Below are 21,207 nucleotides of genomic sequence, written 5' to 3'. Positions count from 1 at the left end.
GCTGTGCTAAAGATATGTTAAAATAATGTGATACACGATTAGATATAGCCGAGTCTCCATATGTCAATTTGAAAGCTAGTGTAAAATGTAAAGTTTGTATTGATACATGTAAAATAAAATGCAGAATTAATAGCATTAATCAATCTGAGTACATCACTTAACCTAAGCAGTGCTTCATCAAGTCACCATCAACTTTATAGAACGTTAGTCTAGGAGAAAATTTAAGCCACCAAACTTACACAAGTGCTAGGTTTGTACAACTGTCGTGAAATTATGGCATTTTAAAATCAGCACCTTTACATTGTCAAATAGATTGCCGATGAAAAAAAACCAACTACTGCCTTACAACAAGATAAAATGCAAAAGTTTAATATTATGACTGATACGGGTATCATATGGTAAAATACACCATTATATTATGTTTGATATTATATGACAAGGATGTATCACTATATTATGATTTGTATTATATGACAAAAATACATCATATATTATAATTTGCATCATATGGTAATGACAGTCTTTATTTATCCAGGGTTACATGTAGCATGAAGCTACATTGTAGCTCTCGTTGGCGTCTTGCGAGGGCATATGATGGACAGATATATAACAGGTTTAGTCATCAGATGGTCATTTACAGTATAAAAGGCAGTGGCAAACTGTATATGATATGTTGTAAAACTATTTGTAAGTTAATATTGATCTATGATGTTATAAAACTATAAAGTAAATTTTTATTCTCTTTCTATATATGCATGTATATGTTTCTTACTAACTCTAACATAATTAACATAACTATTAAATATAATTCAAAATATAAAAGAAGCTGAATGTATTTCATTATGTACGTTCTAATATATTGGCATATCTTGTGAGAGCTAGGTATCTATGCTGAATACATATGTACCTGATTCTGAAACACCTGAAACAAAAAGACATGAATTTGGAAAAAAAGGCAATGGAAATATTTGACAGTTGATATTAATTCTAGGGTGCACTATGACCATGCAAACAGTGCTATTATTGAAGATACATTGTATTTTCTTAGAAGACTGAATATTGTTTTATTCAAATATTCGATGGTAAAAATTTCATAAACTTAATTGTAGAGATGCAATGTTACACTAATAAACTCTACTAATACCGATTAAATTTCACTGTACTATTGTATAGGAATGGTAAATATTTGAAATATCTTATTTTGGGGGGATACTTTATGCATTATATTTAGACTTAGAGCAAAGTTAGTCTCTTACTGGGAAGTAGTACAATACTTAAAAGGAAAAGATTGACAAAAGGCCTAATTGTATGGTTGTCCCAGAGAGGATTGACTACGTTCATTTTCATTTAATGCTACATGTCTTAAATTTAATCATCAACTCAAAGTAATAATTAGTCAAATGAAAGAACTGAAATGGAAATTATAAGAAAGTCACTGTTTCTTATAATCGGAAATTATAAGAATTATCATCATCGGAAACCTACAGTTGATTACGCTTCGTTCCTCTCTCCATCAGAGGAACAAAGCGTAATCAACCGTGGGTTTCCGAAGATGAAGAATTATAAGCAGCGAGATAGACTGTTCAAAGATTTAAAAATCTGAGTACTTTCACGCTGTTGATCTAATAGTCCCATTTCTTCCGCGTTGTGGGGATCTTTTCTCTTTGCACCAGGTTGCCTCCATCGTCTGTATAACAAGCAGACCGCCAGTATTATCATGATTACCAAGATGAGGCCGAACAAACAACCCACAACGAGACCGACAGGTGCAGCATCTGATAGGGTGGGAGATTCATTGGGTGGGGTACTGCTGATGACATCGTAAGGTACAGAGGTTGTGGTAAGTGGGTCAAACGTTGTAGTGTTGGTCACAGGAGTAGTACTAAATAGTAAATACAAAATATGTATATGTACTACACGTGTTCAACTGTAAGGATAGGGACATCAAAACAGAAATAATGTACTAAAATCAATATAAGATAGTGGATTACAACATTATCATTCTGTATTCCTCTTAAGTTATCATAGTACTAATGTCATTGTACTAGTATCAATATAAGACAGTGAATTACAACGTTCTCATTCTGTGTTCTACTTAAGTTATCATAGTACTAATGTCATTGTACTAATATCAATATAAGACAGTCATCGAATTACAATGTTCTGATTCCATGTTGAACTTCAGTTATACTATACCTCGATCTACATTTTGGATCAGCAACAAAGCAGCGATTTCCAGTGTCTATTTCTTGACATTTTGGGTCTGGAAAGTATCATTTTTTAATTTCAAATCAAAATTCTGATCTAATGTGAAAAAAAAATCAATTCGCGCAGAATGATATTCGCGGTTACACAGTTCTATAAGTTTTGATTCAAAGAAAGTGATTTAAAAGAAAAGGTTCCTTATGTTTAACAGTTGTCTAAATATTTCTTAAGCTTATAAAACTGTCAGTTTAAATCCCAATTGCACCCTTGAAACACATGTAAACTGAATGCCCTCAGAGCACATAGGTAGGTATTGTTTGTTTCATTTGGAGAGTTAATGACCATGGGTAGATATGGAGAGTTAATGACCATAGGTAAATGTGGAGAGTTAATGACCATGGGTAGATGTGGAGAGTTAATGACCATGGGTAAATGTGGAGAGTTAACGACCATGGGTAGATGTGGAGAGTTAATGACCATGGGTAGATGTGGAGAGTTAATGACCATGGGTAGATGTGGAGAGGGGAACGCTTCTCCTAAACATTGTACTCAGTCTTTACCGTATATACTCGCCTATAAGTTGGTTTTTTGGGAGTCAATTTTTGGTCCAAAACTCTATGTCCGACTTATAGGCGCGTCCTAAGAAGATTGGTATTTTTCTGGGCGGCGTAATGTAGTGTTTTTTAAACAACTCCGATGATTATCATGGACTACCACACAAATGATTATTGTTCACAAATATTTAGACATATTGCATTGTTTATGTATTTTAAAATCATGTATAAAGTACAAGTATCTATATATTTTTATCTAGTTTAAAATTATTTACATACCGGTAACTAATACTTTCAATTCAAATAATCTGTCGTTTATCGGTAAAATTGAATTACGAACCCGATTTAATATTGAAATATTCATATGTATACCGACTGAAATATATTTCATAAAAGATCGAATATTATTAACAGATAATTTAGATCATCATTCTTGACTCTTAAAATCTCTATTGCTGATACAAGGAATTATACCGGAATCCCACAATAACAGTTTTCGCGAGGTGCGTGCCACTAAGTAAACACGGTGTCAGGTACTGGTCATTAGGAGACCATAATTGCTTATATAAACAAGGGACCATGGTCCATAATAGATCAATGGATGCGTATAAACCCCAAACGGATATGGCTTGGATATTGAACACCTCCTAATTATTAATTTCTCAAAATATTTTTTGAAACATAGGTAAAAACACTAGAGCATTGACTTGAAATTGTCAACCTATTCTGACAAAAATTTGTACCGACTTATAAGCGGGTCAATGACAAATTCCTACAAAATAACCTTAAAAAATACGACCGACTTATAGGCGAGTATATACGGTAGTTTATTTGTAAATACCATTTGATTTTTAGAGAGGAACGTTTTCCCTTATTTACCTACAATCCTAAGAAGGTAAGAATAGCCTATGTATTGATAGTAGATTGATTTGTGGTCTATTAGAGTTACATTGGTACAGAGGGATACTACTTCTCTCAAGACACTGTGTGTTACAAATCTTTTACAGCATTCATTTAAAAAAATAAAATGAAGGTCAAGAAGTGAAATATTTTTTATCCAAAAACAGTGTTGACTGATTCACATGTGAAATATCAAAGCCTTAGCAATAATCATTAGAACTTTATGTCCCAGGTTAAAGTTGTTCTGGATAAACAAACAGATGGAGACACTAACAAGATGCACATGGGCCACATTGCTCACCTGAGTCACATTGGCCCATATCTATACATCCCCCCTACATATACGCATGTAAAACCTTCATCCCTATTGTGGCCCCAACTTACCCCCGGGGACCATGTTTTTTGCAAACTTCAATCTGCACTATGTCAGGAAGCTTTCATGTAAATGTAAACTTTTATGGCACGGTGGTTCTTGAGAAGAAGATTTGTAAAGAGTTTCCCTATATATTTGTATGTAAAACTTTGATCACTCGATCCCATCCTACCCCCGGGGCCATGATTTTAACAAATTTGAACCTGCACTATGTAAGGTAACTTTATACTTTCCTGTCCCAGTGGTTCTTAATGAGAAGATTATTTTTCCTTATATATTTACATGTAAAACTTTTATCCCCTATTGTGACTCCATATCCTACCCCCGGGGGTCATGATTTTTACAAACTTGAATCTGCACTATGTCAGGAAAATTTCATGCAAATATTAACTTATGTGGCCTATTGGTTCTTGAGAAGATGATTTCTAAAGATTTTTTCTATATATTAATATGTAAAACTTTGATCCCCTATTGTGGCCCCATCGTACACCCAGGGGCCATGATGTTAAGAAACTTGAATCTGCACAATGTCATGAAGCTTTCATGTAAATTTCTACTTTCCTGGTCCAGTGGTTCTTGAGAAGATCTTTAAAGATTTCCCCAAAATATTTGCATGGAAAACTTTGATCCCCTATTGTGACCCCACCCTACCCCCGGTGGCCATTATTTTGACAAACTTGAATTTACACTATGTCAGAAAGCTGTCATGTTAAATCTCAGCTTTTCAGGTCCAGCGGTTCTTAAGAAGAAGGTTTTTAAAGATTTTCCCTATATATTTGTATGTAAAATTTTGATCCCCTATTCTGGCCCTACCTTACCCTACCCCCAGGGATCACGATATTAATAAACTTGAATCTCCACTATGTCCGGAAGCTTTCATGTAAATTTTAGTTCTTCGGGCCCAGTTGTTTTTGAGATTTTTAAATGATCCGGCCCACCCAATTTTTGTGATTATCTTCTCGTTGAAGGAGACATGACTCTTCATTTGAATAAACTGGAAAGCCCTTCAGCCAAGGATACTTTTTGCCAAGTTTTGTTTAAATTGGCCCAGTGGTTCTGGAGAAGAAGTCGAAACTGTAAAAAGTTTACAGACAGATCTAGACGGACAGACAACGGACAACAGGCGATCTGAAAAACTCGCTTTCAGCTCAAGTGATCTATAAACTATTCGCTCCCAAATCTCCAAATTACGGAGGCATAAAACGTAATTTATGAATTAGCTTTTATTTGAATTTTTAAATCCCTCTTACAAACCTAGCTCTCAAACTTCATGGTCATGCTGTGAACAACATTGTGTACATGCACATTTGCGGTTGGCAAAAGAACGTTCAAATGATTTTTCTTTTTAGTCCCATGTAAATGTTAATACTTTTATTGAAGTCTACCCAGGTCCCATGCACGGGTCACCATGTGAACAAATGTAAATCTACACTACATGTTGATTCTCGCTTTATTAATTGAGCATCTCGACGGGACATAAAACAACCATTACTTTGACGTATTGTACCCTTGCGTATCCTTTGTGACCCCACTTTGACACGGGTTATTGTGTTTATTATATAGGGTAGGTATTGCACAGTGTTGTTTGAGAATTTACTTACACTTATATATCTCGTTGCTAAGGTAGTACTTAGAGGGACATCCTTCAGTGAACTCACTACAGGAAACTTGATTTAGAGTTCCAGTTGATGACAGTTCTAAACAGGAACCTGTAAAATAAAACAGTAAGAAATATCCTCCTTGTAAATACTCCTACAATGACTCATATTATCTATACGATCTCAATAAAGAATCATAAATTTAACGATAAAATTCTAAATGAATTGTCTAAACAAGAGGCCCACAGGCCTCATCGGTCACCTGAGTACTAGTTAAAAGTATACCTAGTCCCAAAGGCTAAAAATCTAGTTTAGAAAAGAATTCCTGTTCTGAATATCTAAGCTAAATTCTAATATTTAGCAATTAACAGTATAAAACAAGATGTATTCTTAAAACTTCAATGCCCTCAAATGTGCATATAGTGATGAAAATATATATATATATAAATATCAACAGTAAACAATATCACTAAATTTGGACCTACCCACCCTAAAGTCAAAACATTGGGGCTGCGAAATTCAACATTTTTTGCACATCTTGTTCTGCTTTTTCTAAATATGCATACTGAATCACATCTTCACAAGTCAAGGGATATTGATTTGTTACCTCGCACTAACCCTTGACATCAGTCGCAATATTGCTTAAACGATTGAAATACGCAAAACTGTGGGTATCAATATACGTGTTTCTCACGTGAATCTCTTACTTCATGTTGTTTTAAATAGAACCACATTCTCATTGGTTCTCACTTTTTTGTGAAAACAATCAGAACGAGCCCACCTTTTTGATAGTCACTAATGTCAAGGGTTAGTGCGAGGTAACGAATCAATAACCCTTGACTTGTGAAGATGACTGAATCAGTAAATTAAAGAAGTACTTCAAATGATAAAGACAATAATCACTATAATAATTTTGGTTCCATCCTAAAACCAAACCCTTGTCCTCTTGGATTACGAAATGTACAATTTTGGTAAAGAACTACCAACTCCTTCTTAATATACATTTAGTTTCAATTTAATATCAATAACATTAAAGCAGATATCATTTACATGTTTTGCACATATATGTATACACTAAATATACCAAGTTTGTCCCCACCCTTGAGTCAGAACCTTGGAAAATTAGTCAATTTTTGGACAGCTTTTGTCCCGCCCCTAAGTCCCCAGGGGTGCAGGAGTCTTAAAATTTACAATATATGTTCTCCTTGTACCAAAGATTCTTCATAACAAATTTGAAAAGAATTGGAATGATGGCTATCAAAATGAAGTTAAAAATGTATATTGTTCACACATTTAATAACTGACCATTTTGGCCCCACCCTGATATCAAAACTCCTATCCCTGGGATCATCAAATTTACAACTTCAGTAAATGACTACCTGTTCTTTCTAAATACCTATTCTTTCTAAATATCTATTTAGTTTCATTAACACCAAAGAAGATGTTATCTAGGTGTTTTACACATAAACACTATTTACCAAGTCTGGCCCCGCCCTGGGGTCAGAACCCCTACCCCGGGGATCATGAAATTTACAATTTTGGTATAGACCTTCCTGTTCTACATCACAATGCATTTAGTTTTTCTTACACATATGCGGTTGTAGAGAAGATTTTTGAGAATAGGTCAATTTTTGCAGTTTTTGGCCCACTCCTTAGGCCCTAGGGATGCAGAAGTCCTGAAAAATACAATTAATGTCCCCCTCAATGTCCCCAATATGCTTCATACCAATTTTGAAAAGAATGTGAATGGTAGTTATCAAGAAGATAAAAATGTTTTATTGTTTACACATTTTAAGATTGACTATTTTGACCCCACCCTAATACCAATTTAACCCCTACCCCTGGGATCATCAAATTTACAATTTTCGTAAAGCACTACCTGTTCAGTTTAGATAATTATCCATTTAGTTTCAATTTAGTATCAATAGCTCTAAAGGAGATGTCATTTAAGTGTTTTACACATAAACACTATATACCAAGTTTGGTCCCACTCTGGAGTCAGAACCCCTACCCCGGGGATCATGAAATTTACAATTTTTGATTGAGGTCTTCCTGTTCTACATCACTATGCATTTAGTTTTCCTTACACGCGTGTGGTTGTAGAAAAGAATTTTTTTTTAAAATTGGACAATTTTTGTTCTGCCCTCAAGGCCCCAGGAAAAAAGGAGTCCTGAAAATTCCACTTAATGTCTCCCTTATCCCAAAAATGCTTCATACCAACTTTGAAAAGAATTGGTATGGTAGTTATCAAGAAGTAAAAAATGTTCAATTGCTAATGCACGACAGATGTAGATCAATTGCAATAGGTCACTTGGGTTTACTCACATGACCTAAAAACTCAAATATTCTTCCGGCACAGAGAAGTTCAAAGGAAGTTGAATTGTCGTTTCATGATATGCAAAAAATAATAAAAAGAAAATTAAAATTGGTTTTAGCCCGATCTTTTAAATCCTATATCATGTGTGTGCGGGGATAGGTTTTTCATCAGTCAAAATTTAGTTTAATTTCCTTACATTCTTCTCACTCACTAGTAGTGAGTGCAGCTCATACTGTGAGCTCTAATGACTAGAGCGCGGGAAATAATCCAAGCTAAATCTAAACCTCTAACAAAGAAATTTTTTGACGCCAATCCCAGAAGTCCCTTATCAAAAATGGCTGAGATCTCGCAAAGTCACACCTTGGAATATGATTTTGAACTTACGTGGATTACTATCCTAATTTTGTGGCCCGGTAGCTCCAAAGTTCAGTGCGCCACTAGGCGAAATGTTTAACGAAGTGCAATGTTTATGAAAGGCAGGCTAAGATGATGTGTGACGTCATGTCTACGTTTTGATGTACATCATAATAAGACTGACAGTGGCGGATCTAAATGCGTACTTGTTATTTCCATTTGTAAAAGTCATACTACCAGGACAATATTGAATATACGTAAACATTAGGCATATGTAATATGGCATCGAATACAAATTGTGTATAATCGACTGCAAACCACAAATCTGATTAAAATACTAAATACTCAATAGGAATTTATTATTCTATGTGTGAGGGAGCACAGGTACTGAATTAATGCTATTTTTTTAAAAATACAAAAAACTGTTGGAATTCGGTCGGATTGAAAACATTCTTTTTTTATGATTTTTTTGTTGTTGTTTTTGTAGGTTTTTTTATTTATTCATTCATTTATTTATTTATTTTGGCGACTAAAAATAATGAGTGCTTGAATCCATTTCCTTTTAACATGTCCAGTAACACAAACCACGATGACCCGCCTCCCTCCCTCATGATACCGACCATGCCGCTAGCTATTAACTACTGAAAAATCATTAACAATTCTAGTTTTGTGAATTAAGTAGAGAGGGGCTGAAATCAATGATGTTGCAATTTTATTTAATAATTATATATGTGAAATATTTCATCATTGTGTTACAACTAGGATTATGTACAATAATATAGAAATTGTTCTAATTTTCTCTTTTGGAACATACCATTGCTACAAAGGGAATATCATATTTAATTTTTTAAAAATTAGATAGGTGTGCATGTGTGTGTGGGGGGGGGGGGGGGGGGGGGGGGGTCCGCGCATATACATGCCCAATAGCTGAATTTATCGATTTATTTTTAAATTATCATTATATTAAAATGCGTTTTATGTTCACAGGCAGTGCTGTTTAAACAGTTTTACAAACTTGAAAGGTTTGGGCATTTTTATCATACAATTAGTAACGTGAAAAAATTGAGATTAAAAAAAGGATAGTAGAGGCAGTAGAGCATACAGTTCAGAACAAGTCGTGCATCAAAGGTTAAGCAAGTCACAGTGAAGGCAGCAGAAATAAAATGTATATATAGCATTAAAATATTTCAATCGCATTCATGTATACACGTTTTAATGCTTTATAATATAAAACCCTGGGAGAAAACTAAAACGAGCTATCTGTTTCAGCTGCCGAATTTCATTCATGTAATAAGTATTTGGCAAATTTTATTGTTTAAATTGAACCTGATCAAAGCATGAACATTACAAAATATGTACATACATGAAGCTGCGCTCGCTCAAACGGTAGCACCGTCAACATATTACTATCAAAACTAGTATTTACTTTCCTAATTTACACGTCTGAAAAGTTGGTTTTTTTTTAGAAATATTGAATGTTCACCATTTTGTATGAGTCCAACTTGTTTGTAACAGAACTCTAAAAGAGATGTCTTCTGCTCATTTGGCACACAGTGGTAGGTAGGTATATCGTTCTGGGCCAGTGAACAATTCAGTCTTTGAGACGCCGCATACCGGGTCTGATTGGTCGAAGGACAAGTCTTCACGACAGTCACAGGGAAATTATAGGGTGAATCCATCCCTTACAAAACACTATACGGCGAATTCATCTAAAATACAAAAATATAGGACCAGTTGAACTAAAATACAAATTTAAAGGAGGAATTCATTTAAAAAACAAAATTATAGGTTAAATTTATCTAAACTACAACAGTACATATGACGATTTCATTTAAAATACAACACTTTATGACAAATTCATATAAAATATAAAATCATACAGTGAATTCATCTTTCACTCAAATATTATATGACGATTCCACCTCTCATACAGAATTATATATATGACAAAACGATCTCAGTAAATACTAAGATCTATACATCAAGATCGAATACAGTACATTCCTCTGAATCGGCAAGTGTATATTTGATGATTAAATAACTTATCAATAATGGGTTTCATATTTCTTTCTGGGGTGTCAATACACATGTATCTTTATACTGAATTAACACACATGTAAACATGCTACACAAATACAATATACATTTCAGAAGAGAATTTCATTTGTTTAAGATACATGGGGGTACGAATTGCAACACTTCACTCCGACAAAATTCATGAAGCGAATTAGAAATGTACACAAAGTAGCACTGTATGATTTATAAATATGCCCGCATGAAGCACCGTAATTCATTCCCTTGTATTTTTCAGAAATGAAATTTTATTTCTTAAATTCATATTTTACTCTCATTTCCATTGAAATTCCCAGCCGTTGATATATATATGCTATTCCTAATGTAATTTCCGTGTAGTGTATGCTTTCTAAGTTTTTCTAATATTTCTATTCTGTAACTCGATCTACAATGCCTTCATAAATATTTTACGCAATACATTTTATATTTCTTTCATCAACCTCTTCTCTTCTTTGTCTTTTTCTTAAATTTTATGTATGAAGAATAAGAAATACTTTAACCTCTTATTTCAAAAGGCAAAGTTAAGAGGAATAATTGGTCATTAAATGTGAAGGAAATGGTTTTATTTGGCAGTCTGTGTAACTTCTCCAAGTTGTAAACCGGAACAGCATATTGTTTTTTAACAGGGCTATGCAATTTTATCTCTAATACTTTCTAAATTGTCATACAGTAGGGAGTTGTTGAATTTCCACAGCCCCCTTCCTGTTTTGAAATCATTGAAGGTGAATGGTGAATATATTGCAGAGTGTCTGATCTGTAGTTAGACTGACACCATATTACAAGTATCTAAGCTATAGACAGTAAAGAGCCGGGGAGTAAAATATCTATTATAAAAGGGGAAACCCTCACTGAACGCTCCTTAAAACCAGAGCTCCAACTCTGCCACAATTCCATAGTCATTAGTTTTTTTGAAAATTATTTTAATACTGTCACAATTTGATAGTTGAAAGGTACCCCCCCCCCCCCCCCCCCCATGTTTAATTATCATCCAGTCACAGTTTAATTGTCATTAAGTCACATTTTAATTGTCATTAAGTCACATGTTTAATTATCATCCAGTCACATTTTAATTGTCATTAAGTCACATGTTTAATTATCATCCAGTCACATTTTAATTGTCATTAAGTCACATGTTTAATTATCATCCAGTCACATTTTAATTATCATTAAGTTACATGTTTAATTATCATCCAGTCACATTTTAATTGTCATTAAGTTACATGTTTAATTATTATCCAGTCACATTTTAATTGTCATTAAGTTACATGTTTAATTATCATCCAGTCACATGTTTAATTATCATCCAGTCACATTTTAAGAGCAATTCTCTGTAAGGACCAAAATATTGTGGCACGCACTGAAAATTTTTCCACTGAAAATGTCATCATTCAATTGAAATACATAAACTCTTTAAAAAATATTGTTACACTTATGCTGAAAAGTGAATCGTTTCCATAGCAACGGGCTATTTATATAGAAAAAACAGGAAAATTGTTTTGGAAATTTTTCACTTCAATTTATTATATCACGAATAATTGACAAGGAATTTCATGTTACATGCTGAGACAAAGTAGTAACAATCTTTATCAGTATGTAAATTTATCGGGAAATCATCATTATTGTAGCACAGCTCATAATTCAGGCTCAAATGACCAAACTTTTGCTGTTTTACTGTGTACTTTGACCAACTCCTGAGCAAAAAGCCAGCCATATGAAAGATAATAAAATATAAATTTAAGAAGAAGGTAAATAAATTATATAATGCAGATAAAAAAATCAATGGGCAAATGACAATTTATAATAGAAATTTGGCATGGAAAATACGAATTTGTTGAATTTTGTACATTGAGTTATCTCCCTTTGTGGAATTTCTAATGTAGGAGATAATAATTAGTGGTATTGTGAACAGGAGGGAAAGGAAAGAAATGCAGAAAACATGTGTTTTTAGGGTATTTTAAACATCTTTGACCATTACTATATATGTACTGGATGTATTCAAGTGTGAAGAAGTTGATAAATACACACTGCGTGTAGTGAAGAGGGTTTCCTGAAAAATTAACTTCGTTGAATATGAATTCAAAGCTCAGCTTGTGTCTACTTGTGTGTGTATATATATATAGATGCACCCGGCCCGATTTACGCTGTTATATGGTTCGTTCTGCATTTTCCCATTTATTGACGGACGCTTGCAACCAACATGTTTATTTAACAAACACTGCTACTACGTAAAAAGTGTATTCATGCCAGTTGGAGAACACAAGTTTACGTAAGTACTGCTTGTAGATACATTGACAATGTAACATTACCTCACAATGACACGTTCTGTTTCTCAGTAAATTGGTGATCATATAAATGCATGCAAAATTTATGTTATTTCACTGGGCCAGGGTGAAAATATAATAAGTACTTTCACAAACATGTACTTACAGGGGGACCAGAAAGTGTGCATGAACCATAAACCGAAGTCACTTGCAGATATCATTAAAATACGTGGTCTCTATTGACTTTTTTAAGTGTATGATACCATAACATCACACATACTGCGGGGTGATATGGGGGGGGGGGGGGGGGGGGGGGGGGGAGGGACTTCTATACATAAAAAAGCACTTGTCCAATTGGACAGGTGCCCATCAATACTCACTTGTCCGAAATGTTTTTCCACTGGTACCGGACAAGCGGACAAACGTAAATGTTGACCCCTGTTGGTTATGGTTGTTTCTTGTACATTCTATTAAAAAAATTTCATTATATTGAGACGTCACTAGCTAAATTTAAAAAAATAGAGATAATGAAATATGGTGAAAAATTGCTATCATTTAAGATGTCATGGGAAGTTTGTAGTTAGCTGAAAATTGCTACAAGGCTGTGTTATATATTTGACAGAAGAAATTCGGATTAAGTTCTTAATTTGTAAAGTTGTATGGTAATTTCAGGTCAATATTTACTTTGAAAAAAAGTGGATGTAAAGCTATAAAACTGAAGTCTAATATTCAATGCTAAAAGAAAACACAGCAAATATGCACCACTATCTTTATGTTTCCCGCACTCCGTGTTAAATCTAATAGTTAAAAGAATACATCTTTAAAACTGATTTTGTTGAAAGGGTTGCTATGGCAACTATTTTTTTCTTCAATTGATATGTTGATACCTGCAATTCTGAATTAAATTTTATTTTGAATTTGAATTTGAATATTCTAATTGTTGAAACTGGCTGGTTTATCAATTCAATATTAGACATAATTATATTCTTTTTTCAAGAGTTTTGTTGCCATAGCAACCGTTTTATCAGTCATATTTTCAAATTGATCTCTTTATGTCAATTTTACTGTTGAAAAATTAGTTATCAATCATTTTGATAAGATAGTGTTGTGATTATGTGCATAATATAAATGTAAACTTTAATAAAGAAGGAAATTTGAATTTTATGCATTTTTTGTATATTTATACAATTTTCGTATATGATTTGCCCACTGATTTTATTCCATAATATGCAATACTGAGATTAGTTCTATGCAACTATAATATTCATATTGCTGTAAGGTGCTGGGTTTTCCTGTGAATAGGTGATGAACATAGCAATTTTCATCAATTTTTGTGCGCTTGACAATGAGCCGTTCAGATGTGTTTCTATGACGTTAGCTAATTCGTTGTTAAAGATAAAACTCAAAACTTATGTGAATTTTCAGCTATTGTTATGTTAATTTACCTATACTGATTTCAAAGATAGAGCAGAGTTGCTGCTAATTTAGTTATTGGGCTTGTAAAAATGTAAGTTTTTACAATTATAGCTATGGATTAGAGTGCCCCAAAGGTCAAAATCCACTACCATGGTTTCCATGGCAACCATGCATCACAATAATAAAATATGTTACTTTGATTTCTGTCATTTTGTGGGGTACTTTCTTTAATCTAAGTTTTATCAAAATCTGAGACCATGTGTGCTGGACCCCTTCAGAATTTGTTTGGTTGTTACAGAGAATTGCTCTTAATTGTCATTAAGGTATTCAATGTATAATGACCATATATCATATCTAATAAATGGATGGTGGAATTTTTGTAACCATGGTATCATTTTGAAGGGTTCATCAAATAAAAATAATCCACCATAGGAATTTTCAAAATTTTGTTTACTGCTTGATTTATTTCACTTAGAATTTAACATTGAAGTATATATATGGGAAAAGCATGTTTTATTACAATATTTAAAAAGAAATTATATTTCCATACAAATCTCTTGGTAGAAAGTTACATACAGTTTCTCTTAATGAAAATATGAAATAAAATTAATCATTGACCACACATTTTTAGAAAATTAGATTTTTCTTATTTTTACAAAGGGCAGACAACTTTTCCAAAAAGTCATTTACCAGTCATGTGAATTTCATCTGCTTCACTTTCATTATTATTGAACAATAAACATTTATGTTGATTTAAATCCTTCAAAATTGTTCATTATCCTTTCATTATACATGGAATACCTTAAGTCACATGTTACTTGATAACCTTTAACTATCATTCAGTTACCAATTTAATTTCAGGTAGCGGATCAGGAGGTTTGTAGGGCTGATTGTCCCCCTCCCCTCCCCCTCACCCCACGTTTTTGTACATCACCAGTTATTGAGAGACATGCATTGTTAGTATGAACAGAGACATGCATGGTATAATATGTCTCTGTATGAAAGCTTGAACTGATGAATTGTTTTTAATCTCAGAGGGGTCTCGATTCCCGGTACCATTTGGTATCAGCACTCGTGGTGCGACATCAACTTCTATCAATTAAACATATTGTCGCCCCTACACGTGTGTGTACCCATATCTACCGATGTAATACATAAACAAATCAATAATTAGGCACGACATAATATGGCGACATTCTTAAGAGCTTGGGTTCTGTAGAAAGTGTATTAAACATTACCTCGTGTAGCATTAGCGATCCATACATAGCGGCAGTTTTTCTCATCCCTAAATGTACTATTTCACTAATTCCAGGTTCCACATCAGAATCTTCTGAGTCGTACAAGGAACATGTACAATCAAGTTCTATTAAACAAACCGAAAGTAGGGGAAAAAACCATTACAATGGGGATTTCCCACCCAATAAAGAAACTGAACAAACTTACATTTGAATTACACAATGCCTCTGTACGACTTTCTATATTCTGTCATTATATTGTGACGGTTACTCGGTGCAATATCTATGTCGTCAGCCCCTGGCAGATTCTGTCTGCACCCCTCTCGACCCCGAGAACACAGAGACACTCTGACTCATTTAAAATCCCGTCACATTGAATGCATAGTCGGTTATAAAAATAGAACAGATCTCGGCGGATTGAAACATACTCTTATTTGTGTCGCTTTTAAAATGAATAAAATCTTGATCTGATTATACAATTATATAAGGAAAGCTGAAGGGATGGTTACGTTTTTTAAAAATGGGTATATTTGACTTAATTGTTATAACAGGCAAAGTGAAGAAAACTTAAATACATTAAACATTTGAAGTTCAGTCTTATCAAAAGGTCATTTTACGCGTGAATCAATTCGTATTACTCTCCATCCCTGAGCAATGAACACCGGTTAAAGCTATATCAGACTAGTTAGACGTTGCGTTATTTTCTAATGATGAATACGTTCTTTTTTATGCCGTGTTACATGAAATCAAAAGACATAGCCATTTGTATGCTTTCAAAGAAACAATTCATCTGAAATTGTTTTAATTGAAAATATATTAATTAGCATTATGTGCATTAAAAAAAATTACCGTACCGTGTAGCGGTTGTCGCTGGCGCTGGTGATCAGGGTCGCTCTAAATATAGCGGTACCTAGCCCTGCTGTTCGGCGCTCGCATAATTCGACCCATACGTACATGTACACTCAACAATTTTTCAGTTATCTGGTGGCGCCCATTTTTTATTGGTGGAAGAGAGAACCCTGATAAAATGTACCTGGGAAGAGACCACCGAGCTTCCGAAAGTAAACTGGGAAACTTTCTCGCTTACCTGCTCGAGCGGGATTCGAACCCGCGCTGACAGAGGTGAGAGACCGTGTGATTTTGAGCGCGATGCTCTTACCACTCGGCCACGGAGGCCTCTGCGAATGAATTAAGAGATATAAACACCATATGCAGGTGATAATGGAATATTGCTACGTACATAAATATGGGAAGTTGACGATGGAGAAGCTGAAATCATCCCGTTTGTCATAAAGTGGAGTTGTTAGTTTGCTGTTAATATCTACCTTCAATACAATGTCTGAGTATGAAGTTACATGTACATTACAGAATCTACGCATCTGATGGAAAAGTACATGTACAGTGAATTAAAAAGTGAAGATAATGAACAATCTGAAAACTCATATCAGAAATACAAATTTAAGAGTTGGGCAAACACAGACCCCTGCATAAACCAGAGGTGGGATCAAGTGCCTAGGAGGAGTAAGCATCCACTTTCTATCGGTCACACCCGCCGTGATCCCTATATCTTGATCAGGTAAACTGCGTTGTCTATAGTCAAAATCAGTGTTTAGAGATCGGTCATGTCATAATACATTTTTTTACAATTCAGACTTATAATTTTTTTTTGTATCAATGAATGCAAGTTGGATCAGCTCAGCTGGCTAATGGTATCAATTCACAACACTCAGTCTCATCTTTGACATATTTATTCAGCGTTTTGTAATAACCGCACAGCATCCACTACACCGGATGAACAAACCACGTTCATTTATTTCGGCATCAACCAGTGAGAAAACATGTCCTAAAATAATCACAGGCACCTGGAGTATGGATATTACTACACCCCCCTTTTTTCACAATTTTTCTTTTAGTGGCAATAATTTCTCTGAAATGTATGAATTCCCAGTCTATCTCATCCCTCTTTCGATTCATGTAATCGTTTCACGCTTTTCGAAAGAGGGATTAGATAGACTGGGAATTCATACATTTCAGAGAAATTATTGCCACCAAAATAAATTATGAAGGGGGGGGGGGGGGTAGTAATATCCATACTTCAGGTGCCTGTGAAAATATTCTGATAACGTGTGTACATAGAAATATATAAACATTTCAATTGAAAGAAGGAGATGAGCAAATTTGTTATCATCATAAATTGTATGCTTTCTCGCTGAAACGTGAAATTATATGGATATGTTCATGTCGAAAATACTATTAGATAGTATTACACTCATGGGATCATGGTGACCTCATATGTCTTAGCAATTAGTCTTAAAGATGTCATTAGATATAAATTAACTAATCTTCAAGTGCTGACATCTGTGAAGTAAGCCGTAGACAAGTCTCCGCCATTATTGCATTAGTTTATTTTCATTCTCCAATACATGGCCATATCTTCCATGTATCCAGGGGCGGATCCAGGAATTACGGTTACCGCGGGGCGCCACATTATGAGACAAGGGGTCCAGGGGGCGAAGCCCCCGGAAGCTCCTGGATTTCACATGTAAACAGTCCGTAGCTGTGCCTATCCTGATTGTACATGTACATATAAAACATGAAAACACAAGATACCATAAATATGCTAGATAAATAGATGGAGTATCTCTTCCTGTTTGAATTGCTCTCTACAAACACCACACTGAAAAGTGTGTGAATCCTGTTTGCTTTCATGCATCTTCATATGATTCATCATATACTTGGCACAGGGAAATCTCCTTTGACACACGGTACATTCATATACAGATGTAGATTTGATCCAGCATGAGTCATCAAGTGTTCTTCTAAATTTTCTTGGCAAGGGAAGACCATCGATACTAGCTTGAAAATACGGATGCATATTTAATTGTTATAAAATTTAGAAATTCATTTCAAAATTAAGGATTATCTCCCTCACGCATAGCTCTTCTCCTTAGACGAATTTGATTCCACTTTTCTGGCACTCTGTTTTGCCCTAAAATAGCTCTAAAAGTTTATTGTTATTTCGGATTTCAAACATTTCGGTTGAGCATCACTGAAGAGACACTATTTGTCGAAATGCGCATCTGGTACATCAAAATTGGTATGGTATAAGTTTTACATTTGGAGAGTGATTCCTCTCACTCTTGATTTCCAATGTAAGACTTCCTTAACCTGTTCTGATTTCAATATTTCTACCTTCAGTTCTGTGGTTCTCGCTACACTTATCTTCCAGCGTACTGCTCCCTGTAATATCGTCACCACTCACCAACACTCTCCTCTTTGATTTTCCAGCTACCTACACCATTCACATTCACGTCATTGCTACTATTGTCCTCAATTGTCATGACTTCTGAGTGTCCATTCCAACCGCCGCACTTTCAGTGACGTTACAGTCCTCTTCGACCTCGATGTCTCATAATTTGTTTCCCTATACAGAACACATATTTAACTGTTAATCAATCATCATATTATACCGAATGATGTGCACATATACATGTCTTTGGTATATCAATGAGGCCAAAAATGGTAATTGTTGTTTTTTTTCACTTACATCCATGATAAAACCTGAATCAGAAGGCAGGGCATATCTTTGTTTCTCAAACTTTCTTTTAAGAGTACACAAAGAAATATTTCATCCCAGTTTTCTATTCACCATTAATGCAATTTGATATCTATTAATATTAATTAACATGTATCAACTCCATAACAATGTTTATTTAATACTATGTTGTACAATATGTTTTTAAAGGAATGATAATTTGATATTAAATGAATTGTAAATTGTATTGTACATGTCTTTAGGAGATTGACCTGAACTAAAACACGGGTTTCTTTATATTTCTCTGAATAACATTATACACGTGTACAGTTATTGACTGATTTTGAGGACAACTACTTTGTTTGACCCACGAACGGATCTGTTGCCAGAAGTCGTAGGTCGAACAAAACAACTGATTTCAATAATCAATAATTATGCATTTCGTGTTTCTGTTCTGCGTTTCATTTGTATTTCATCATCCGTGAACCTTGCCTTGCCAAACCAGCAGACTGAGAATCACGTGACTTGCGTAGTCAATAGAAATAGGGCAGACTATTACTCGGTCAACAGTTGGTAAATTGTTGACCGGCCAATAGACATTGGATGTGAGGGCTGATTCAACGGTTAAAGATGTTGACTCCGACTCGTTTTAGTTTTATATAGAAAGAAATGAAGGTGTAAAACAATCACAGTTGTTCAATTCTTAAAACTAAATCTACCATTTGGACATCTCACTAATGCTGCATGCAATGCCACAACAACCAGTAAAAAAAACAGGTAATGTAAAACTCCGTGCCGCGGTTTGGAGGTCACTTTTCAGAGATTAGAGATTTAAGAAAACATACTCAAACACACAATGCTGAAAGATAACGTTTGGCATTGTTCCAAATCATGTTAATCAACAGAGCCTAGCAGTCAATGCTGATTGACTGTTGACATAGGACTTCTACACTTACAATAAATAATTGTATGTATATGATTTAAAGACTTCTACACTTACAATAAATTATTGTATGTATATGATTTAAAGACTTCTACACTTACAATAAATTATTGTATGTATATGATTTAAAGACCTGGGACTAAGTTTGAATACATGTAGCAACCAATCACAAAATATATGGGAAAATGCAGCGTTCAGATCAGAAAGGATTGATTCAAAGTATACGCATTGTTTATAGATAATGGATTCTAAGTTTGTTGCGGAAAGAGCTATAATTGTAATGGACAAGTGGCAAAACTTATCTAACAAAATTTGATCTACACGATCTAGATGTACATTTGATTGTATAACTTGCGGTTCTGATATGAATGGGGATATTTTAGAGTCTAACAACACTTTATATTTAATTGTATAGCTTGTGTTTGTAATATGAATTGGAATAGTTTAGTGTTTCACCAAACTTATTTTAGTCATTCTGTGGTAAAAACCACAGGCAATGTACACAAAACAGTTCAAATTTTCATGAGTCCTAAATCATATCCCTTTATTGGATAACAGAACCTTCAAGTATCATCACGACGCTCTAATGTCGTAATGATGATAGTGTCTAAAATGACAACATCTACTTTTAACTATTTCTTTAAAATCAACATGACTTTATAATGTAAAACTTATACGGTACCAATTTTGATGCACTAGATGCGCATTTCGACAAATAATGTCTCTTCAGTGATGCTCAACCGAAATGTTTGAAATCCGAAATAACTATGAAGTTTTAGATCTAAGGTGGCAGGGGACAGTTTCTTTGGTTTTGAAACATGTGGATAGGGGGTATACACCAAAGTCAGATTATGACAGACTAATGAAAAATCATATTTCCCTTTTATGTCAATACTTGTATTTCATATTAGTGTAGTTAATAAATTATGACCCTAAATTACATGTAATCTATAAATACTGGTGCTGGTGCACAAAACATGCTCTGAGCAGGTTCCCCTTTTTTGCTTTGATTTTCCCTCATTTGGGCTAATCCGCACCACCCCCACACCATCACAGTACCAAACATGGGGATTTAGACACTGTGCACAATCAAGAACCCTATCTGCCCTTCTCAAAAATCTACCTCTCATATGGGGCCATCCACCTTCCCTCACAGCTACAGACCTTTTGCTAGACCCTGCATGTTTTCACCGGAATTTCTTCAGCAACTGACCACGTGTCTTAGTTTCGTATTTGCACCCATCTATATGCTAGGAATCATGGTGACACCTACATGTTGTATATCAACATTTTTACTAAGCACTCAGCTACATTTGACATGCATCCTAAAATTATTGTATACATTTTTACACATGTAATATCACTTCAAATACAGGGTAATTCCATTTTTTGAAAAAGTTGACCGGGCCTATAGTGCGAAACTGTCCCCTGCTACCTAAATAT

The 21,207-nt window shown here is 34.4% G+C and overlaps 1 protein-coding gene across 10 annotated transcripts in view; it reads right to left on the bottom strand.

Moving 5' to 3' along the window:
- LOC125673654 (uncharacterized) overlaps nt 1-15,733 on the bottom strand; it is a 41,894-nt gene extending 26,161 nt beyond the window's left edge. Inside the window, exons 1-8 of one of the 10 annotated variants that reach the window (XM_056159165.1) lie at nt 15,495-15,686; nt 15,290-15,414; nt 13,016-13,102; nt 9,785-10,010; nt 5,634-5,741; nt 2,197-2,263; nt 1,608-1,882; nt 908-922 (exon numbers count right to left, since the gene is read on the bottom strand). In XM_056159165.1, coding sequence (XP_056015140.1) covers nt 908-922; nt 1,608-1,882; nt 2,197-2,263; nt 5,634-5,741; nt 9,785-9,980 — 661 coding nt within the window. In that variant the 5' untranslated portion in view covers nt 9,981-10,010; nt 13,016-13,102; nt 15,290-15,414; nt 15,495-15,686. The other 9 variants (XM_056159174.1, XM_056159172.1, XM_056159167.1 and 6 more) reach the window with 9 other exon arrangements.
- Nucleotides 15,734-21,207: the final 5,474 nt, after the last annotated feature.

Source organism: Ostrea edulis, chromosome 3 (genome assembly GCF_947568905.1).
Source record: "Ostrea edulis chromosome 3, xbOstEdul1.1, whole genome shotgun sequence".
Lineage (NCBI taxonomy): Eukaryota > Metazoa > Mollusca > Bivalvia > Ostreida > Ostreidae > Ostrea > Ostrea edulis.
This window is presented reverse-complemented; position numbering and strand designations above follow the sequence as displayed.